This window comes from Drosophila virilis, chromosome 5, assembly GCF_030788295.1.
Source record: "Drosophila virilis strain 15010-1051.87 chromosome 5, Dvir_AGI_RSII-ME, whole genome shotgun sequence".
NCBI classification, from domain to species: domain Eukaryota; kingdom Metazoa; phylum Arthropoda; class Insecta; order Diptera; family Drosophilidae; genus Drosophila; species Drosophila virilis.
In genome coordinates, this window is record NC_091547.1 from 15,685,628 (window position 1) to 15,707,183 (window position 21,556).

General features: G+C 44.2%; 9 protein-coding genes and 1 non-coding gene across 12 annotated transcripts; 4 read left to right on the top strand and 6 right to left on the bottom strand.

Annotated features, from left to right (window-relative positions):
• Positions 1 to 1,019: 1,019 nt before the first annotated feature.
• jef (major facilitator superfamily domain-containing protein 6 jef) lies at positions 1,020 to 6,653 on the bottom strand. The gene is made up of 5 exons (XM_002049730.4): positions 6,517 to 6,653; positions 4,866 to 5,274; positions 4,141 to 4,813; positions 2,874 to 4,073; positions 1,020 to 2,766 (listed from the first exon to the last, which is right to left on the bottom strand). Exons 2-5 carry the CDS (start codon positions 5,114 to 5,116, stop codon positions 2,584 to 2,586), a joined length of 2,307 nt encoding a protein of 768 aa, XP_002049766.1. The 5' UTR covers positions 5,117 to 5,274; positions 6,517 to 6,653; the 3' UTR covers positions 1,020 to 2,583.
• A 1,529-nt stretch (positions 6,654 to 8,182) lies between these two features.
• Positions 8,183 to 9,070, top strand: LOC6626586 (attacin-B). Its single transcript, XM_002049729.4, has 2 exons — positions 8,183 to 8,528; positions 8,590 to 9,070. Exons 1-2 carry the CDS (start codon positions 8,224 to 8,226, stop codon positions 8,987 to 8,989), a joined length of 705 nt encoding a protein of 234 aa, XP_002049765.1. The 5' UTR covers positions 8,183 to 8,223; the 3' UTR covers positions 8,990 to 9,070.
• Positions 9,071 to 10,349: 1,279 nt separating this feature from the next.
• Positions 10,350 to 11,251, top strand: LOC6626585 (attacin-B). The gene is made up of 2 exons (XM_002049728.4): positions 10,350 to 10,695; positions 10,757 to 11,251. The coding sequence occupies exons 1-2, from the start codon at positions 10,391 to 10,393 to the stop codon at positions 11,154 to 11,156; spliced, it is 705 nt and encodes a 234-aa protein (XP_002049764.1). The 5' UTR covers positions 10,350 to 10,390; the 3' UTR covers positions 11,157 to 11,251.
• A 180-nt stretch (positions 11,252 to 11,431) lies between these two features.
• Rpn6 (regulatory particle non-ATPase 6) lies at positions 11,432 to 14,161 on the bottom strand. 2 transcript variants are annotated; one of them, XM_002049727.4, is made up of 5 exons: positions 14,027 to 14,161; positions 12,893 to 13,217; positions 12,330 to 12,836; positions 12,053 to 12,265; positions 11,432 to 11,997 (listed from the first exon to the last, which is right to left on the bottom strand). In XM_002049727.4, the coding sequence occupies exons 1-5, from the start codon at positions 14,074 to 14,076 to the stop codon at positions 11,767 to 11,769; spliced, it is 1,326 nt and encodes a 441-aa protein (XP_002049763.2). In that variant the 5' UTR covers positions 14,077 to 14,161; the 3' UTR covers positions 11,432 to 11,766. The 2 variants fall into 2 exon arrangements, with proteins under 2 accessions (XP_002049763.2, XP_032292718.1); XM_032436827.2 differs by having other exon boundaries at positions 12,893 to 13,214; positions 14,027 to 14,131.
• ave (Protein aveugle) lies at positions 13,735 to 14,592 on the top strand. The gene is made up of 2 exons (XM_002049726.4): positions 13,735 to 13,995; positions 14,220 to 14,592. Exons 1-2 carry the CDS (start codon positions 13,843 to 13,845, stop codon positions 14,385 to 14,387), a joined length of 321 nt encoding a protein of 106 aa, XP_002049762.1. The 5' UTR covers positions 13,735 to 13,842; the 3' UTR covers positions 14,388 to 14,592.
• On the bottom strand, positions 14,569 to 18,246 carry LOC6625011 (scaffold attachment factor B2). Its single transcript, XM_002049725.4, has 4 exons — positions 18,087 to 18,246; positions 17,106 to 17,206; positions 15,197 to 17,045; positions 14,569 to 15,129 (listed from the first exon to the last, which is right to left on the bottom strand). Exons 3-4 carry the CDS (start codon positions 17,034 to 17,036, stop codon positions 14,639 to 14,641), a joined length of 2,331 nt encoding a protein of 776 aa, XP_002049761.1. The 5' UTR covers positions 17,037 to 17,045; positions 17,106 to 17,206; positions 18,087 to 18,246; the 3' UTR covers positions 14,569 to 14,638.
• A 24-nt stretch (positions 18,247 to 18,270) lies between these two features.
• ND-B15 (NADH dehydrogenase (ubiquinone) B15 subunit) lies at positions 18,271 to 18,801 on the top strand. Its single transcript, XM_002049724.4, has 2 exons — positions 18,271 to 18,468; positions 18,547 to 18,801. Exons 1-2 carry the CDS (start codon positions 18,340 to 18,342, stop codon positions 18,757 to 18,759), a joined length of 342 nt encoding a protein of 113 aa, XP_002049760.1. The 5' UTR covers positions 18,271 to 18,339; the 3' UTR covers positions 18,760 to 18,801.
• Trs31 (trafficking protein particle complex subunit 31) lies at positions 18,790 to 19,557 on the bottom strand. Its single transcript, XM_002049723.4, has 3 exons — positions 19,382 to 19,557; positions 19,015 to 19,324; positions 18,790 to 18,953 (listed from the first exon to the last, which is right to left on the bottom strand). The coding sequence occupies exons 1-3, from the start codon at positions 19,555 to 19,557 to the stop codon at positions 18,855 to 18,857; spliced, it is 585 nt and encodes a 194-aa protein (XP_002049759.1). The 3' UTR covers positions 18,790 to 18,854.
• On the bottom strand, positions 19,543 to 21,186 carry LOC6625008 (kelch-like protein 6). 2 transcript variants are annotated; one of them, XM_002049722.4, is made up of 3 exons: positions 21,031 to 21,186; positions 20,235 to 20,967; positions 19,543 to 20,172 (listed from the first exon to the last, which is right to left on the bottom strand). In XM_002049722.4, the coding sequence occupies exons 1-3, from the start codon at positions 21,120 to 21,122 to the stop codon at positions 19,708 to 19,710; spliced, it is 1,290 nt and encodes a 429-aa protein (XP_002049758.1). In that variant the 5' UTR covers positions 21,123 to 21,186; the 3' UTR covers positions 19,543 to 19,707. The 2 variants fall into 2 exon arrangements, with proteins under 2 accessions (XP_002049758.1, XP_015029830.1); XM_015174344.3 differs by having other exon boundaries at positions 19,889 to 20,172; positions 20,231 to 20,967.
• A 279-nt stretch (positions 21,187 to 21,465) lies between these two features.
• Positions 21,466 to 21,536, bottom strand: TRNAG-GCC (transfer RNA glycine (anticodon GCC)). Its single transcript has one exon. It is a non-coding gene; the product is annotated as a tRNA-Gly (tRNA).
• Between the last annotated feature and the right edge of the window lie 20 nt (positions 21,537 to 21,556).

A 21,556-nucleotide genomic window follows, 5' to 3' on the forward strand; every position in this document is an offset into this window, starting at 1 on the left:
TATTATTTACCTAAATCAGTCGAAAAAAAACGTTACAAAACAGATGTGAAACAGATATTAAATTCAAAAAATGTTATGAAGTAAATAAAGTTTTGGAAAAATTAAATTGAAAATCCAAATTTGTAATCAGCCAACATTATTAATAAATATCAAAGACATTTAATAAGAAATCGTCGTAAAAATGAAAACTATTTTTTTTTTTGTTCTATTCACTCAGTTTAAACTTTTATTAAACATACATATTACATGAGTTCTTGAATTTATTGGTTGATTTTAATTTTGTTTATTTATGCGATACCATTTTTGTTTCATTTATGTAGTATGTAGTACATTCGAATGTGTTGTATGTATTTCATTTAATGGAATGCGCTTCGTGTATAATACTTGTACATTTATGCATGTATGTGTATATTTATAGGTATATAGAGCCGTTTGGTTAAATTGTGGCTCATCATCAACATAATTTAAGTGCACGTGTGCATAATTATTTGAAATTATGCAATAATTTGTTTATAAATAGCCCAAAGATTCATAAATGTGCTGTACATGAGAGCTAGGCATAATAATAATTTGAAAAAGAAAAAGAAACATATCCATTGAATATTATTAACAATATCTAATACAAGTTGAATCCATTAACGATAAGTAATTAATATAGATTTTTGCTTAGTTTTTTATAGGTATGTGTATATATGTATATAGAGTAATTGTTTACATATTAATATCAAGTAAATAGAACCAGCCCGGTTAAATCAAAATTTATATCTTAGGTACATTGCTGCATATTTAACTAGACACCATTTTCGCATTTGTTTCTCTCTGTCTTGTTTTTTCTTCAATTTATTTTCCATTAGACATGTATTTCAAAATAGCCATTTATAATCGTATACATACAAATATGTATGGTATACACATACGCTATGTACTTTTACATAAGTACTAAAGAGCATCTGTTAAATTAACATATTCAACAGTTGATTGTAATGAGGCGGATTTTTATAATATCATTCGTTACAGCATTTGTTTCCTCTCCAGATTTTCTATCCTTATTTAAGTGCTTTTCTCAGTTTTCTTTAGTGTTTTTTTTTAGCTATTTTTTGTTTAGCTCAAATATATTATTCAATCCAACTACATACGTATTTATATTGTTATGTTAACCTTTTATGTTAATCTGAGAAATTAATTCAATGTTAACGAGAAACTTAACTTACAGGATTTCGAAGTATTTTAATAAAATCTCAATAAATATTAAAAAATAATAATATAAATTATATTAAAGCTATTAAACCAAATCTATTATCAAATTAAATTAACATTAATTTGAATCATCTTCCATAATATTTTTAGATTGACATTTCATTGATTTGGTAAATCTTTTTGTCTACACTTGCGTTCTACTCTTTTCTTTTCTATTATAGGTACTTTATGTGTAATTTCCATTTAGTTATGTTTTTCCTGTGTTTTTCATGGAATGTGTGCCATTCATTTCCATTGGTTCCCCTAGGACTATGTGCTGTGATCCTTTAAATAACTCCGCTTTCATGTGATATGATTGCGATGCAAATTATATATGAAATGCTTATGTATATTTTAGATGAGGCCAACAATTTATGTTTGAATTGCTTTCAATAAAATGAACAAAATATTGTTATTTATCTAACTTTGATCTAAATAAGCTATATAAACACTTATGCAAATAGCTGTAACTAATGGCAACGGTAAACAGTTAATAAATAAATAGTATTCGCTTGTGATTAGTTTAATTAGCGCTATGAAAGCAAATGTATTGCTTTATGTATATGAACCTCCAATATAAAATATATTTTTATACATCTTTTGGTTTTGTGTTATTCGTTTATATGGCATATTTGTTATGTAAAAGCACCAAAACCCATAATAAAGCAATGTATTTGGCAATTAATATTGCAGGCCAATGTCCAAGATATGTTTTCGGTTATATATTGTTCATTCTATGACAATGGGTTGCATGTGTGTATATCCATTTATACCCTATACCCATCGAAAGTAAAGGGTCGTATGATTTTGTGCAGGCGTATGTAAACAGGCAGACCCCATAAATTCTATATATATTTTCGAATTATATATATATATATACATATATATGAACGCGTCGATCTCAAAAACTGGAGACGAACTTTGATCCATTTTTTTTTTTGAGATCATTATTAGCTGACACTGTTTTACACGATATCTACTATTATAGAAATTCGCATCTACATGTATAGACGGGGCTTTTAAGAGCTAGGGACACTAGTTTCATACCTGCTCCCGCTTTACCAAAATGTATAAAATAGACGATTTTTGGAGGTATATAAAAATATTATAACGATCGGACTGTTAGTAGAGAAGTTATTGGAGCATGAATATATCATGGTGCGGGGCTAAAAGTAGAATTTAAATTTAATAATTTAAAAGGAAGCTCGTATATTTGCTACGGCATCGCGATGCTGGGTACAGGGCATCTTCTAGTCAGTCACTACCGACTAGAGCACTCTTACTTGTTCTATGATGTTGTGTGCTGTATGCGAGAACTGTTCGTTAACTGGGGGAAGTCACATGGGTTTACTGTGCGAAGGGATTGTGTGGACTGGCGCCGGGTATGTCCAGGTTGCCGCCTGTGGTCTGATAGGTGCCATAGGGTCCTCCATTGGGATTCATTTCGTTCAATCGCGTGTTGGACAGAGCCCGTGGTATGGGATTGCTGGGCACGCCATGTGGAGCCAAATGGGAAGTTTCTTCGGCCACCTGTGAATCGAAGAAACATTTAAGCATATGCCCAAAAATTATCTATACCATATTCGAATGTGCAGGCTATAACTCGTACGGATTCACTTAGGATGGATATAATTTACCTGATGGGGATCCTCGGTGACGGGTATATCCGATATGAAGCCCGTCTCCTTGCGGTAGAAGTTGATGAAGATGAACAGGCCGAGCACGAAGAGACAAGCGATACCATACCAACGGAAGGTAGCAGTAGTACCGTAGTAGGTGACAAACATGCCACCAATGATGGCACCGCAGCCGCGACCTAAGCCATGATGGATGCCCTGGAGCACGCCCTGCGACGAGGCGCGCAGATGCTTGGGCGTGTTGTGGGCAATGTAGGAGCACGAGGCGGCCCAAACGGCGGCGTGTGTGATGCCCTGCATCAGTTCGAAGGGCAACACCATCCATGGATTGGTCAGATACGAGATGTACAGAAAGCGCAATACATTGCCGATCAGGCCCAGACAGAGCACCTTGACGTGCCCAATCTGGGTGATCAGGCGAAAGCTGAAGAAATAGGCAAAGATCTCGGACACATGATTGATGACGGAGGCGACGCCGAAAAGTGTGGGCGTGCCGCCATAGTCTTGCAAATGCCAGAACAGAAAGGTGAAGATCAGGCCAATGCCGAAGCCCATAAACCAAGCGACAAACAGAAACGAGGCGGTCTTAAGATCCTTGAAATGTGTAAGCACTGTCACCCACTCGGGCAACTCCTTGGCCGTCTGTGCAAACACCTTGGACTCGGCCCCAATGTGCGGCTGCGGCTGATGGCCGGCAGCACTGAAGCTGCTGACGCCGCCAGCGCAGGCACCTGAAGCGGCGCTGCCGCTACCCACTGCCAGTGATGGTAAATTGAGCTGGGCGGCCAGCTGGTTCATCGATTCCTCCTCGGCCTTTTTGTTGGGATCCACAAACTGGGCGGAAGCCTGCTGCTGGCTCTCATCGATGGGCTCGTACTTGAAGGTGATCTTTGAGGCCGAGATAATGGCGCAGGTCATCAGCACCGAGAAAATTGAAAAGCAAATATTATAGTTTTTCTCCTTGTTGCCGGCGCCGCATGGATGATTCGAGAACGAGGTGGAGTGATCCAGGGCGATGCCCACCAAAAACATTGAAATTCCCCAGCCAAGCGAGCCGAACATGCGCTGATGTCCATACTTATCCGCATCCTCGCCGAGCAGCGTTATGACCGCCGAGTCGGCCAATGTTATGGCCGGAGCACTAAAGAACTCACCAATCAGGATGACCAACAGCAGCAGAAAGAATGCCTTCTGTATGTCCTGCAATACGAACAACAAAATGTGCCACTCAGCAGGCTCTTAAGATGCTCTCAACTCGATTACTTACTGGCGTGCGGTACACCATGGAGCTGAAGATGGGCGTCACATAATCCCGATGGTGCTTATCATCGTAGTTGCTCACGAAGTTGATGTGCACCGGCGATATGCCCGCATCGATGCGTGGCAACAGCAGCGATCTCTTGTGTCTGCTGTGCCGCGACACCGAATCCGACTGCTCGATGGCCTCGTCAGCCAGCATATCGTCATCGTAGTCGGCCTGCTCGTGCTCCAGCTGGCTAGTCGGCTCGTACATGGCAGAGGTGTCGCGCTTGGTGCGCGTATAGGTGAGCACAAAGTCGGTGGCATTGCGGCGTTCGATGCAGTTGACGGCCTCCGGGCGTATGAAGCTCAACGGTATGGTGAAGAGCACCCAGCAGGCGAGCGAGGCGAGCAGCAGCTTTTTGCCCTGCCGGCAGCGATCTGCATAGGAGCCCCAGAACGGTGCCGAGAGGAACTCGACAAAGGGTCGCATGCCAACCAGTATGCCGCACTGGCCGGGATTCATGCCCATCTGCTTGAAGTAGACGCCCATCAGCGGGAACAGCGAACCGAACGCTGCATAGAAGAAGAAATAAAAGCTCTTCACCGGTATCAGCTCCTGCTCTGTGCCGCCAAAGAACATTTCCAAGACTCCCGAAGCGCCGCGCACTTTGTGCGTTGAATCCTTTGCTTCCGGATACCTGCACAGCAAACATCATCTCCGATTGACAGCAACAACTCCAAGCTACTTACATGTTGGGATCCACTTCGCCGCTGGCCTCGACGTCGACGCGCGGCCTGGCGCCCGGTGGTCCATAGCCAGGGGCCTGTTGCTGTCCAAAGCCCATGCCTGCACCTCCGCCCTGATCATAGCCAGCCGTTGGCTGCTCCTCGTAGCCATAGCCCATGCTCGACTGCTGGGGCTGAACGTAGCCGGGCGTGCCAAACGGATTGGCCGCACCACCAACTCCTCCACCACCGACCGCAGCATTATAGGGATTCATTTGTAGGCGCACTCAACCCTGACAGTGTCTGTGTGCTATTATGCTCGCTTCCCGTTTCCTGACACTTCCTGCCCTGCAGCTCTTTTGTTTCAACTGTGCTTTTGTGCGTTGCTGCGCTACACGACTACAGCATCATCCTTGTTATTTTCCTTTAGCAGCTGTTTACGAAGACAAAGGGCCAATTAGTGCCAAACGCTTTGTAAATGCTCGCCGCCTGCAAGGGGGGGCGTAGCTGGCAACAAGTATGCTCGATTTAGGATCAAACAACAATTCTCAAAGTAAAGTCTGTGTTGAACCTTAAGGCGGGGCATAGATTTGAATCATGAAACCGAAACGAACCAGATCCAACGTACAACTAGATAGATTGCCTTGCCTTGCATTGGGACCTATGGTAAAATCGGAAGCAACTAATCGCTTACCTATCACATGCTCATTCTCACCTGTTGAGCATAGGACTTAACTGAACATGATTAAACCAAAAATTATTGAGACGAAACAAACCCAGTGAATAGACCAGGATTGACCAAAGACTTTCAGCAGTCACTGTCATGATTTCCCTACGCATGTCCCGCTAAACATTGAAAACCCACATTTCATAATAAATGGAAAAGCGAATGATACAATAAGAAACTGATTGAGCGGGTGAGCTGTTGAATGCTGCAGGGAGAGGGGGCGCCAGAGGGCGCTCAGCATTGCTTGAGTGAGTTAGTTGCATTAGCTTTGAGCTTTGAGCGTCGCGACGAGTTCAACTGAGCGAATGAGTGAATTTCGGTGAGTTTTGTGCCTTGCAGCTTTCCTTTGCTTTTTTTTTTATCACACATACGCACTGTTGGCACGTTCTAAATGTAGGTAAGTGGGTTTGTCTAACATATACATACATATGCATGCGTGCTAGTGTCTGTGTGTGTGTGTGTGTGTGTATGTATATAGAGCAGACTTGTTGTTGTGGTTTTTTTCTTTCTTCATTCAAATAAAATATCTGCTTAAATTTTAAGGGTGGATGTGTAAAGTCGATTTATTTTTGCCTAAACATATGGTGGAACATGAATGTATATACTACTATATATATATATAGTGGAAATAATAAAATATTTGGTAGAACGCAAAAAAAAAGTAGTCCTTGAATTACACAACGATTTAAATGACAAGCACTTTAAATAGACAATCCACTTGGCAGAGCTGCTCTGCATAGTTCTAAGCATGCATATATTTGTGTATGTGTATGTGCATGTGTATGTGTATGTGGTCTATATACACGGATAACTTGTGCAGCATTTTGAAGGCCAACATTTTAAAGACATCAACGAAAAATTGTACAGCACAAAGCACTGTCACCCAAAACAGTATCAGATTTTCATTATGAATTTCTTGAGGTTGTCTTTCTAGAACTGTTTACACACCAATATTGTTAGCACATTTATTTGGAATTTTCACGGTAATAGCTGAAGGCAAGTGTTACGTGCGTAATCGATAAGCAAAGTTTTTCCACAGACAAGTCGCGTCTTGCCTCTATACGCGCATTTGACAATTTATTCAGCGCACACGAATTTTTCAAGAGCCAAAAAAACGCTCAAGAACGAGGAAAAGCGGAAAACGGAAAAGCTCGCTCAAGCGCGTTTCGTATGCTAAACTTAATGAGATTTGACACCGCCAACTGGCGACATAAGCAGCGCCGGTTAAGAGAGGGCCCGCCGCCCAAAAGAGAACTCAAAAGCTGTCAGCTTGGCGCCAATCATTTCTAGCACTTAAATCATATTAAAGTTACATTTGACGACTTTTCAAATCAAATCGGAAAGCAAGTCAAGTATAAGACTTGATTGAATTTCTGCAGCACCAAGTTAGAAATAAATTGAAAATTAAATTTTAAATATATGCATACAATATATATTAAATATTAAATATCAAGAGCAATATGATTTCTTTATTTATTATTATTTATTTATTATTCCAAAAAAATGCACCAAAATTATCTCGTTTGTCATTCGGAAATAGATGCCGAACCTAACAATTGATAAGAGTCACTTAAGAATATACATTGCCTAGCATAATATAATATACTCTATTCACCAACCGCATGTAAAACTTTTTGCTCGAGCAACACGCAATTTGTCATTTTTTTGAATTCTGGAAAAACCAGAAATTCCCCACAAAAAATGTTTGTTTGATGGCAGCGCAAATTAAGATTTATTTGATGTGATCTTCTACGTCACGAGCTGGTTTTATGGCAAAACGACTTTTGCTGATAAAGCTGTATACCCTATACGTATGAACATACCCTATATGTTTAATCTGTATGATTGTATATAGAATATTATTATCATAATTAAATACTTCAAATTATACAAAGTAAGTATAAAATTGGCTCAGTGTAAGCTTTAAGTTGCGAGTTTCGCTCAAGCGTAAAACTTCGCTTTCTCTCTCTCTTGCTGCTTTCGCTCTCCTTTTCTCTTTGCAGTCGACTGTGTCTGCTCCTGCGCAAAAAATTCAATTAGGTTTTGCCAAGAACTCGACTCAAATTGAGCGCCATTTTACTCAACGCTCTCTCTTGTGGTCATTCAAGTTTTTGTGCCCAGCTCTTTTTCGCTCTCCCTTTTTGTCTGCTAATAAACCGTTATGGAGTGGAGTTCAAGGAGCTTCTTAAACTCCGTGATGTAAATGTGTATGTATGTATGTTCATTGAAGCTTGGATAGCTGTGTATATCGTGGTAAGTTGATCGGTCGCACATTATGCACTTACACAATCAAGTCTGAAAGCCTTTTTTGTGTGCAGATTGAAAGAAACTTCTGATTAATGCCTTAAAACGAGGCGCAGATGTCCCAATCGAGTCTCCTTCCGTCCAGCTGCAGCTTAAAGCTTAAAAACCACCGCACAGTGAACGCAACAAGTGAAGGCAGGCAAACAATTTGTTTGGCTCAAAGCCACGCGCGGGGATTTACTTGGGAGTCTGCTGATAAGACAGACAAGACAACAGAGAGCGATGTCAGCGCGGGTGAATCACAATCAGCTAGCCTCGCATAGTGTTTCCCCAGAACAAAGGCATTTGTATATAAGCGCCAGCGGTGCCCACAGCCATCATCAGTAATCAGGAATAATCCCTCAAAGCAACATGCAAAGCAGCAGCATTTTCATCCTGGCCGTTGTTGCCATTGGTGCCTGCGTCGAGGCCATGCCTCAGCGCTTCCAGACGCTACCCTATTATCCAAGACCAACACCGCAACCACGTCCCATTCGAGTGCGCCGCCAGGTCCTGGGCGGTTCACTCACTTCTAATCCGGCAGGTGGTTCCGATGCTCGCCTGGCGCTCAGCAAAGGCATTGGTACTCCCGATCACAATGTCATTGGACAAGTGTTTGCCGCAGGCAATACACAAAAAGGACCAATTACCACTGGAGGATCGGTTGCCTACAACAAGTAAGTTAATGGAACCCTCTTTCCGAGTGAAGTGTTAACTGATGGACTTGCTTTCCCACAGTCATGGACATGGATTTGACCTCACCAAGACCCACACGCCTGGCGTGCAGGACAGCTTCCAGCAGTCGGCACATGCCAATCTCTTCAACAATGGCAAGCACAACCTGGACGCCAAGGTGTTTGCATCTCAGAATAAGTTAGCCAACGGCTTTGAGTTCCAGCGGAATGGCGCTGGCCTGGATTACTCGCACATCAATGGGCACGGCGCCAGCTTCACGCACAGCAACATTCCCGGCATTGGCAAGCAATTGGGCCTGGATGGACGGGCCAACTTGTGGTCATCCCAGGATCGTAACACTCGCCTAGATCTGACCGGCACTGCATCCAAGTGGACCAGCGGCCCATTGAGCGGACAGTCCAACTTTGGAGGTGGACTGGGTCTTACCCATATTTTCGGCTAATTATGTCAATTTGCCATTTACGAATATTTAAATTATTTATTTATAATACAAAATAAAGGAGAAAACCATTTAAAAACTGAATTTGTCACTTTATATTTTTTTTAAGATTTATAAAAAGGGGTTGAAAGTGAATGTGGTTCCAAAAAAATTCCCAGCAGGGCAATAAAAGATAAAAAAATTATTGGGTATTTAATATTGGGGAATTGCGAAGATTTCCCCCTTGTAAGAAGACTAATTATAAAATATTTTATTATGATTTATAGATGATAATCACTTTTCAAGTGTTAATTCAAATCCCAACTGATACGTCGCGTATACATAATATAGTTAAAGTGAAAAAATGCTATTACAACCGAAAATTTTTTACTACAGCTGCAAACTGTACCAAAAAAAAGAAAGTCAATGGCTTTTTGGGATCAGTGAGGGCATATTTGGAGCACAAGGGAAATTCCAAATTTATCTTCTAATTTCTTCACTGTGAAGAATTTTGTCGTATCCCCCGGCAGGATCTCGATCCTGATGCTGCAGACACATCTTGAGCAGCTTGATTTAAGTAACTTAAACAAATCTAAAAGTATTTACATGTATTTCATTAATTTCGACTAATTTAAAAATCCCATATCAAGACAACCGTTTGATTCAAATTTCCCTAGGGAGTAGACAATTAGCCAAGCACAAGCTATAAATTAACTTTCTCTCATTCTCTCTCTCCGCTCCTTCAGTCATTTCTCTCTTTGACTGCTCCTGCGCATGAAATTCAATTACTTTTTGCCAAAAAAAAAAGTCGACTCAAATTGAGTGGCATTGTGCTCAACGCTCTCTTGCGGTAATTCAGGTTTTGTTTCAAACTTATTTGCTCTCTCTTTCCTTTTGTAGACTGCTCTTTCGATGATAGAATTGAGAGGCAATTGAGAGAGGAGCAGTAAGGCAGCCATCTTAAGGTCCACAATGTTTTATGTACGTAAAGATATATTAGTCCATCCCCGGATCAGATCTAGTGGCTTAGTCGCTTCGAGTAGATCACTTTGTGATTTATTGCCTTAATATTAACAATTAATCTTAAGCGACCTTTATTCTCTTAAGACTCAGCTTGAATGTTATGAAAAGTGTAAAAAACTCCAGTCAAATTTCCTTCCGTCCAGCTGCGTCTTAAAAAACCACCGCACTGTGAGCGCAACAAGTGGAGGCAGGTAATCAAATTGCTTGCTTAAAACCACGCGCGGGGATTTACTTGAGAGTCTGCTGATAAGACAGACAAGACAACAGAGAGCGATGTCAGCGCGGGTGAATCACAATCAGCTAGCCTCGCATAATGTTTCCCGAGAACAAAGGCATTTGTATATAAGCGCCAGCGGTGCCCACAGCCATCATCAGTAATCAGGAATAATCCCTCAAAGCAACATGCAAAGCAGCAGCATTTTCATCCTGGCCGTTGTTGCCATTGGTGCCTGCGTCGAGGCCATGCCTCAGCGCTTCCAGACGCTACCCTATTATCCAAGACCAACACCGCAACCACGTCCCATTCGAGTGCGCCGCCAGGTCCTGGGCGGTTCACTCACTTCTAATCCGGCAGGTGGTTCCGATGCTCGCCTGGCGCTCAGCAAAGGCATTGGTACTCCCGATCACAATGTCATTGGACAAGTGTTTGCCGCAGGCAATACACAAAAAGGACCAATTACCACTGGAGGATCGGTTGCCTACAACAAGTAAGTTAATGGAACCCTCTTTCCGAGTGAAGTGTTAACTGATGGACTTGCTTTCCCACAGTCATGGACATGGATTTGACCTCACCAAGACCCACACGCCTGGCGTGCAGGACAGCTTCCAGCAGTCGGCACATGCCAATCTCTTCAACAATGGCAAGCACAACCTGGACGCCAAGGTGTTTGCATCTCAGAATAAGTTAGCCAACGGCTTTGAGTTCCAGCGGAATGGCGCTGGCCTGGATTACTCGCACATCAATGGGCACGGCGCCAGCTTGACGCACAGCAACATTCCCGGCATTGGCAAGCAATTGGGCCTGGATGGACGGGCCAACTTGTGGTCATCCCAGGATCGTAACACTCGCCTAGATCTGACCGGTACTGCCTCCAAGTGGACCAGCGGCCCATTGAGCGGACAGTCCAACTTTGGAGGTGGACTGGGTCTTACCCATATTTTTGGTTAAATGTCAATTTAAATTGGCCATTTACGAATATTTAAATTATTTATTTCTTTACAAAATAAACCAAAAACCAAAATAAATTTTATGTTTAAAAATCAGCCTATTACCTAAGAATTCTATTCGGCTGATAATCAGAGATTGCAAGTGAGAAGCAGTGGTTCCCAATAAAAATTCTCAGAAGGTTAATCAAAAACAAAGAATAATTTGAAAAATCTAGAATTGGAAAAATCTAGAATTTGAAAAGTGCCCCCTTTGTTGGTGAGAATAATTGAGATTGGTTAGGTTTTAATTCGTGTTATTATTGGTTAATTGAATAATTTTACTTATCATATTGCGCACTCTTTTTCTATTGGATAATTACGCTTAGAAATATTTTATTATGGTTTACACATTATTATTACTGCTATTCCCACCAATAAGTGTTTATTTTTCAGCTGTAAGTTGTACCGAAACATACAATGATGTGGTTATAACAAAGTTTATGATTTTTGGGGATCAGTGAGGGAATTTATCAGAGTACAAGGAAAAAACCAAAAATTGTCTTCTAATTTCGCAGATATTCGTTCAGATGATGCGTAGATGTGTGCGGGACATGCGTGTTCACTGTGAGTACTTATGACAGCTTCTTGGCCTTTTGATACAATGTATCCACCACCTTGCCCATGCTCTGGATGGTCTCTAGCACGCGCTCATACGTCTTGTCCACAGGCGTCTCCTCGAACACAATGAGCACACCCTCTCCCTGATCTAAAATGCCGCTAAATTTTTTATCCAATATCATTTGTGATAGTTTCTTTTCCACCTGTGGCATGGGCAGATGAATGCTCTCCGCCACATGGGAAACCTGCAAAGTGAATATGAAATAATGGATTTTTAGCAATTTGAGAATATTTGCCAACCTGCACACGCGAATATGGCTCGATAATGCGGCATAGATTCTGCTCCAGCATGGTGTCGTAGAGTGTACCAAGATGTGCCTGCACAATGACATCTTCTGCCAGCTCCTTCTTGTAGTCCTTTAGTGCCTGCTGAAAGTCGGCCAGCGAGCGTTTATGTGAGGCCTCCGCTACAGCTTTCATGGCGTCAACATCACGGCCGGAATAGGTTATGGCCTGACAGAAACAACAGCGCTAAGTTTGTCAAAGTCTACGATGATTTATACTATTCGTTGCTTACCAACTTGCCGCTAACTATTTGATTGACATCGTCCGACTGGCCCAGCATAATCTTACACAGCAACATGTACTTCAGAGAAGTGAGGGCCTTGACACTGTCGACACTATCGAAACCCTCAAATGCTTCATAGAAATACGAGAAAGCTGTTTTAAAATCTCGCTCGTCGGCTGCATGCAGAATACCCGACTGGAGATCGAGGGCGCCCTGCACTTTCGGGGGACAGTAGATGGCATTAGCCGTGGTACGCGCTGAAGTTAGGGCAGCACGGGCCTTGGGTAAGTTGCTCAGTGCATGATAGGTTTTGCTCTCCAACAGCTGCACCTCCACCAGCAGATTTTTGTCATCCAGTTTTTTGAGCTCGCGCAACAACTGCGAGCCCAAGGCAAGCGCCTCTGTATATAGAGCCGTATCAAAGTAGAGTGCAATCAGGCGCGCCTCCAGAGATTGACGCAAGAAGGTGCGCTTCTCCTGCTTTGCCCACTCTATACAGTCTTTGCAAAGTTGAACCTGCCAAAGAATATAATATAAGCCATCATATGGCTGCATCTAATGGGGCTACGTACCTCAATGCCAGTGCCCGCATCCATATCGAGGAACATGTCGACCAGCGAACGCACCAGCTTCGCGGCCTTTGCCTTGCTGATCAAGCTCAAGAACGGACGAGTCACCTTGATCAAATCGGCCAGTTCTTTGGCCTTGCCCCCTTGTTTGTAGAGCTCACCCAGCTGCATAATGCCCTGCTCCTTAATGCGTATGAGTTCCTCATCGTTTTCAGCCACTTCTTGTTCACGCACAATTTTATTTAACAGGGAAATGCCCTCTTCGCGATTCACACTGGACAGCGCCTGGGCACGTTCGAATAGTGTAGCTCCGGCCATTTTGCTGCTGCTGCGGCGACAATTGAAAGATGAAAGTGGCTACGAGTTTTTTTGAAAGCAAACGTTGGCAAATCGAATAAAAAACCGTGTATTATCTAGTGCACTATCCAGATGCAAGTTTCTTTGTGAGTTTACACTTGCTCTTAAATGTATGTAATGCGTATTTGTATGTTTTTTCACAACTTTAGTAGTATGATGATTGCAGTTGTCGTTGTTATTAAGCGCTAGTCACGATTCGAGATGTGCAGCTGCCGATAGCCACGTGACGGTGCCTATCGAACGATCCTCGATGCAACGCTGCACATGTTAAACGATATATGAACTGGTACTGCTCCACACTATTTTACAGGAAACAAAATACCAGTATTAAATATAATTGATTAAAATATCAATAATATTAAACTCTCTTTATGCAGTATCTTGATTAAACAATTGCAACTGCTGATATTATTTTACGCTCTAGAGTAGTCAGTAGTCAGTTCCGATTAAATACTATCGATAGATATGGGCACAATGTGTGTTAATGGACCGAAAATGGAAAAGTGTAGAAGTTGGTTTGCTGCCTGTCGTGGGTAGGAAGCAAAAGGATTCGCTGGGTCAACAGGTATTGCCCACCAATTTTAAAAGCAAACACAATGGGTGAGGAAATGGCCAACTCAACACAAAACAAGGCGCGAGCCAAAACAACGCGACCCAAAGCTGTTTACCAGTGGACCGTGGATGACGTACAGAAATGGTACCTTCGGCATTGTGGCGAATACAAATCGTATGTGGAGCTATTTCGAGTTGTAAGTTCCAACCACACAGACAGAGACTCACCAGTGCGGTTCCTGGTCCTTTTTGTTATATTCCCGAAGCACTTGTGCCATATTCGCCTGTTGTTCTCAGCTTGTAGTTCAACAGGAACAACTAGCAATTTATCAAAGCCAACGTCAACTCTTTATAATTTTGAACATTTAAGCACTTGGCCTACTGTTAAAAACACTTGTTAACTGTTCTTTCCGTCATTCAGCACGACATTACGGGTCGAGCCCTGCTCCGCATCACAGATTCCTCGCTCCAACGTATGGGCGTAACTGACAATCGAGACCGCGAGGCCATTTGGCGTGAGATTGTGAAGCAAAGGCTAAAAACGGATATTATGGAAATCCGCGATATGGAACGCGTCAACATTCACTAGGACAACTGGAATAGAAGCCAACATATGGTAAGCATTTACCCTGAACATAACGCCACGTGATCACAATGTGAGCATAAGCAGAGGGCAACGTTGGACAATATCCGCGAGTTTTTCAGTGCTTTTCAGCTTGAAGGATCTTAAATACTTCAAATGCGCAATGCAGCAATTATTTGAATAGCAATAAACATTTGAATTGCATAGTTTATTCGAATAATATCTTTGGTACTTGATTAATATCCAATCGTTCAGCTTTAGCCGTCCTTTTCCAGCTTGGGAGTGACAAGCTGAACATCATTGATTTGTGTGCAAATTTCCACCGGCTTCGGCGCGATAGTCCCAGCTGTCCCAGTGGTAGACGACGAAGAAGCAGGTGCCGCAATAACCTTGGGCAGCGAGGTGCCCAACGCGTTGCTGGGCGTGAGTATATGCGGCATGGACACCGTGCCATTGGCCATGGGTAGAGCTGTGGTAAACAGCAGCTTGGGCGGTTGCAAGCGCTGTCCCGCGGAGCCAGCCGCCGAGCCGGAGACTATGAACTGCGGCGACTGATGCGGCGTTCCTGGCTGCACTGCACTGGCAGCTGCCATAGCTGGCTGCAGCAATGTCGGCAGCAGTGTTAGCAAACGTTCGCCTACGGACTTCTCCCAGTCCAGGCGCTCCCGCTCCAGCGATAGGCGATTGTGTTGGATCTCATTGGCCTCGTTTTGGGCGTTAAGCAGCTGGCGCAACATAATACGCATAGCTAGATGCCGGAATGGATCAAAATTTAAAAAAAACCTGCTGACGTTAAGGATTACCAACTGACTCACTTGTCATGTGTCGCTTCGATTGCTGCTCCTCACGCGCCTTCTCCTGTGCGCGGCGTTTCTCCTCCTTTTTCTCCAGCTGCTGAGTTTGCTGTTGTTGTTGCAAATGTTGCTGCTGCTGTTGCTGCTGCTGTTGTTGCTGTTGTTGCTGCTGCTGTTGTTGTTGTTGTTGCTGTGGAATGTACTCCGGCTGCTGGAGCAGCTTCTGCTGTTGCTGCTGTGGCAACGATGTAGTCGCAACCGACGAAGCGTTCGCCTTACCGACCGCTGCCACTGCTTTGGCAGCCGCTGCCTGCTCCGCATTAACCAGCACAAACTTGACGCCGCCCGGCCCCGTGACTAGACCAGTGTTGGCTGCTGTCTGTACGGGTGCCGGGCCAGCGCCGCTAATCATCAAGCGTGCGCCCTGATTGATGGCGCTCTGCAGCAGCTGAAGCTGAGCTCCAGCCGCTGTGCTGACCGCTTTACTGGCTGTCGCATTGTTCGCCTGTTTGGGCTGCATCAGGAAATTCGTGGGCACCAAGGAGATCTTGCCTGGTGTCAGCTTGCCACTGGCCGTACTGCTGCTGGTGGACACTGTGCTGCTGAGCTGGGCTACGCTGGTGCTGGTGCTGATGCTATTGGCCGGTATGATGACATTGGCGCCGCTATAGGGCAGCAGATTGGCAGCTTTGGGCAGCTGCAACATATCTGTCAATGTTGGCATCACAGAGCGGGCTCCGGTGACTCCGGCTCCGGGGACTCCGGTGCCTGTGCTAGCACTTTTTGGCGAGACGGCCCCGGCCTCGTCAACGGCATCTACATCGATGGGCTCCTCTTTCGGCAGCGGCAACAGCATGCAGTCATCGTCCTCTTCGGGTTCGGCGGCAGCCGCTGCTGCAGGAACTGTTGCTGTGCTTGACTCAGCCACTGGCTCCGGCTGGTTGGTTGGCTCAGTCTTTATGCGTGGCCCTGTTGCAGGTGCCTCGTCAATGTTTAGATCTGGCTCGGAAGACAGCTTACGCCGCTTGCCTGCGCTGCTTTTATCGCCTTTGAGCGGCACAAAAGTCTCCTCACTCGTGTCCACTTCCATTTGCACTTCGGCTTCGTTTTCGCCAGCCTCTTCCGGCTTGGACTTTCCGTTGTCGGCATTGGGCACTAGGGACGACAATAGCATATCATCCTCCTCGTTGTCGCTGTCGGACAACTCCTCGCCATTTTCCTGGCGACGCTTGCGCCGCTCGGCGTGCTCCTCCAATGCCTGCTCCAGTTGGTATTTTAGCGAAGGAGCCGGAACCTCGTTGGGACGCACACTGAATATGGGACGCGTCATAATGGCATCCATTTCGGCAAAATGTTTCCAGCTGGGTTCCGTCTCGCCTGCCAGGCCGCACTCCTTGTCCTTCTTGAGACGATTATAGAAGCACTTCAGATTCTTGATGCGCGTCGTGATCTCCTCCGGTGAGCGATGGTAGCCATACTCCTGCATCTTGGCTGCCAGTTGGCATATGACCGCATGCTTCTTGTGCGTGGTTATCAGAGTGCGCTGCAGCTTCGGATCGCCCCACAGCTGAATGAGCAGCTTCGTCTCGTCCGTATCAAAATTGGGATTGCGACCCACGAAATTGTGTTTCTTGCTGAGAGCAGTCTGGTTCGCATTTGGAATGCTGCTGCTGCCGCCGGCATTGCTGTTGCTGTTGCTATTGCTATTGCTATTGTTGTTGCTGTTGTGAGTGTTATTGCTTGTGACTGCAACCCGCGGGCTGCTGATGGCCGCAAAGGAGCCGGAGGATGGTGCTGTGGTCGCCGCTGCAGCCTCTGCCGAGCGTCGCTTCTTTATCCGTGCACTGGACTTGAGGCTCATTGTTTGGACCTGCAAATTAAATGTTAAATTCTGTTGCTTAGCTATGGCAATAACTTAACGTGGACTTACCTCAATATATCTATACTTTTTGTATGCAGCGTCGCGGCAAAAATCAATAAACGAGCACGTTGCGTTTGTAATTAAACCATTTGAGGTGCCTCAAATCAATCCTGCGACAAAAAAAAAAACAACAACAACAACAATAACAGAGAACTTTGCGCTAGGTCTGCCAGTCGGCAAGTGAAGCGAACGCAACGAAAGCGACTACCGCGCAACTCCACGGCAACAACAACCCCTAAAGCGAAGCGTAAGCGTGCCGCGGCAGCTCACCTACCCAACAACTACCCACTAGCCAGCCAGCCAGGCAGCCCAACCCAACCCCAAAACGAACATAGCTAAGCCAAGTGCACCACCAGCAACATAAACGCCCAACTACGTAGAACATGCGCGGTAGCTCACTTGCTTTTCCAATCTCTCTCCCACTCTCTCTTGCTGTTGCCTTCTCTTTCACTCGAATGCAGTAACATATTGTGAAACGACGAGGACGAAGTTTGTCTTGCGCAGTGGTCATTTTTTTTTTTTAGCGACTTAGGGTATTGATTTGTAGCCAAAGATAATTTGAAAAAAAAAACCTAGTTAACAATATAAATACGTAATGTAATTTGTATTCAAAAAGCGAGTATGCGTAGTCGCATAGGCGTTAAAAGAGCATGCCAAGCGTAGCTGGGATGAGTGGGCAAATTAGATGAAATGTCAGTGTAACAGGACATTGACACGAGATCTGCGCATAACGCTTTGCAGGACATGCGCAGTGGGTGCCCTTTTGAACTGGGAACGAGCGAGAGTGAGAGCTTGGCAAATACAAATGGCCAGCGCACGTGTGCGAGAGTAGTAGGACCTGAGCGTGCGTATAACGGTGTTGTTAGGGTGGAGCAACGAAGCAACAGACTTTATGGTAAATATGTCAAGTCAGAGCAAATATGTTTGCAAATGAAAGACCTTAGGCTAAAGTTTACCCCTAATTAACACAGTATTTGTGATTTTACTCACCGAAACAACAATTTCTTAAATTAAAATAGCAACTTTTAGTCCTGCGGCCGACCGGTGCACAGCTACAAATTTGAACGATTAATGAACAGCATTGCCAATTGTAAATTATTTAAGCGCTTTTGGCTAGAGTTGCCAACCAGCTGGCTAGTGTGCGCGTTTCGCTGTGACTGTCAAAATACTCTGCTTCGTACTGTTTGGTCTCAGCTGTTAGATTCTGCTCTTGCTGGCGAGTTGAGTTTTGCAGCAAATTAAAATGGTTTTAACGAAAGAAGAGGAGGCATTTATTTGCCGCAAGCACGAGCAAACACTTAAGCTCCGCAACGAATACCTAAAGCAGAGCTCGAATCCGTTTCGCCATGCCACCGGAGAGGGCGGCACTGTGGTATGCACAATTGCTGGTTATGTCATCACTGGCCAAATAATAACACATATAGTATTATTAATCACTTGATTTTTGCAGTTTGATGCCGGTCTAGCGCGCTTCCAGGCCATGCGTGTGTCAAACTATGAGCACTTCCGCCCCACAGGACACTCCTTCCGCATGGGTCTGTTTGCCGTCGTGCTGCCCATCGCTGTCTACGCCTGGGCCCTAAAGACCGAACGCGATGGCCGCGAGAAGAAATACCGCACCGGCCAGGTTGCCTATAAGGATCGCCAGTTTAAGTTCATTTAAATGCCCATTTAGTGAAATTATACAACAATGTTAACATTCGAATGTAATTGTGTATTTTTCGTTTGTTATATTAGTTAATTTAGGTATATATATTACTATTTCTCCTCCATCTGCTTGTCGCGCGCTATGACAAAGTCCTCAAACTTGACCATATACGTGGTGCCCTTGTGCCAGTGCGCTGTCACCTTGCAGGGCTGTAAAAGTCGTAAGCATGTTGTAGACACCTCGGAAATAAGCTGCAATTAAGACACTTACGAATCCGCAGTGGGTTAATACCGCCTCTACGATGCCAGCCGTGAAGTTGGCACAGTTCAGGGAGCTCTTGTCCTTGGGCACACTTATGAATGTGTTTACCAGTGGCTCCTTTTCAATGATGTAGTACGTGCGCTCATCATCGTTGGCGTGCTCTAGCTTCTCCGCCTCCTTGCCGAACAGATTCTTCCAGACCGTTGTCTTCACAAAGAGCAGCATTTGCGTTAGCTTTGTCTCACGTTTGGAGCTGCGCTCGCGCACAAAGTACAAGTCAATGATACGTGTGCCCACATCCTGACCCAAATCGTGTAATCTAAACCAGACGGCATTACTTCTACACTTTGTTAGTCAGAAGCGAGATACAAAATACCTTGTCTGCAATTCGGGAACTGTGAAAACACGGCTCTGAGAGTATTGAACGATCTCACTGAAGAGCAGAGCCACAATGCTTTGTGAAACCTCGCATTTGCCTTTGGATAGCGGTCGATCAAGTATATTGCTACGCGGACGCATTGATGAAATTTTAAGGGCTTCAAGTTTTTCCATTTTATTTTCACAACAAACGTAAACAAAAGGCCACAAGAACAAATTGGCACCAAAACAGCTGTAAGTGCTGCCAGATTTCTTAGAAAACAGCAACGCTGCGTTGTGAATGGCAATTTGGCATTTCCTTGTCTACCAATTGTATTGGGGCCGTTATTGCATGCAGCCACACTTTCTTGGATTATTCAAATCGAGCAGATCTACTTTGGACCAATAATCACGTGGCTGCTGCTGCAACGCAGTTAAATAAGACTCGAACTGTCTGAAATTTATATCGCGCGTATGTGGACAACCAATATGATGGTAATAGGGACACGCATCATCCACTATCCAACGACGGGTTTGTAAATTCTTTATAATATTGCCATGGTCCAAAATTCCCTCAATTTTTTGCTCGTACATTTTGGAAGTGATCTTTGAAATCGCCTCATTGATTATAGCATCTACATTGGGCAAACTAACTATCTCCCGGACCAGCTTATGCGTCTCCACACGACGCACGCACAGCAAATACCAGAGCGGCATCGACTGGAACCGTATGCAACCAATCAAGCTGGGCACACTTGATTTTCGGCTCTGCCAATCGTGTCCTAGCCAGCGCACAGCAATAAAGAGTATCTGCTTGAATAGATTTGTTATTAATATGATCAGAATAATTCTAAATCGATTGAATTACAGACTTCCACTTCCGTGTTCACACAGATTTCATCCGAACTGAGAAGATACACAAGATGCTTTAGCGGCACATCCAAAAAATCTCGTGTGGCCACAAATGTGAGAAGAAACTTTTGTATGCGCGTCAGCATCAAATTGCGAACAATGTCCAATGCCGGATTGTTTCTCGATTCAACATACATTATGCAGGCGTTGGCCTCATTAAAACAGTTGATATCATCAAAGTACGTCCAGCAGGCCAACAGCAAGGCTCTGATTCTCAAATAAGTTGCGGCCACAAATACGGCGACAATGTTGTGGCGCTCCAGGGTGGGTTCATCGCTGAGCATCCACTTGTAGATGAGCATAAAGGCCTTTTGCGACACCTTCTCCTCCGGCAGAGTCACAACAAGCGGTATCGGCTCGAGCTCCATAAAGAACTTGGAGTAGGCCTGCAGCACAATGACATGGCAATTGAAATACATTTTATTGATCTCTATTTGGACGGTGGTCTTCAAATGGTTTTCCACCATGTAGCGCAAGACGGCTTTTAATGACACTTTGAGAGGCTGTTCGATGCTCGTCCAGTCACGCACATCCTCAAAATTGTGACCGAACTCAAAGAGCGATCGATTTGTCGCCAAATCCGCAGATTGACGCTTAAATATACGCTCGATCTCCAAATCTTCAGCTTTTGAGACTAGGCATGTTACCGATCCGAGTTCATCTTCGGACGAGGTTCCCGGACAGAACTTTGTGCTACAAATTCAATATTAGTTTGATAAATACCAGTAAAAGCTTTTCCTGTGCCCCGCTATTTACTTGACAAAGTGCACACTGCACGTGAGCTCCCGGCTGGCCGGCTCTCTCTTGTGCTCGTCCGAGGCCTCGTATTTTTTCATTAGCTCATCCATGGTGCCGAAAAATATGTATCAAACTTCCTATAAAAATTCTATAAAATATTTAAATATATATTTATTTGTGATTGAATATAAACGCCAAGCTTAAGCACACAAAAAATAGGCTAAGTTCGTTTAGGAATGTTTTACGTATCTTCACTTCCCTGAACCAAGTGAACCTAATCCTCGGCTGTTTCTCAGGTGCTGGGCCTCCTCAAGTTTTGTAGTTGAAAGCAAACCGACAAGGTTTTCCTTCTGTTGTTAGGGAAAAAATTCGAAACAATCAACTGGAATTCCTGCTGCAAAATATAACATTGTTATTAACAATTTCATTTATTAAAATGGGTAAAAAGTTTTTTGCATCGGCCGGGAATCGAACCCGGGCCGCCCGCGTGGCAGGCGAGCATTCTACCACTGAACCACCGATGCATGTGTTGGGACTGTAAACG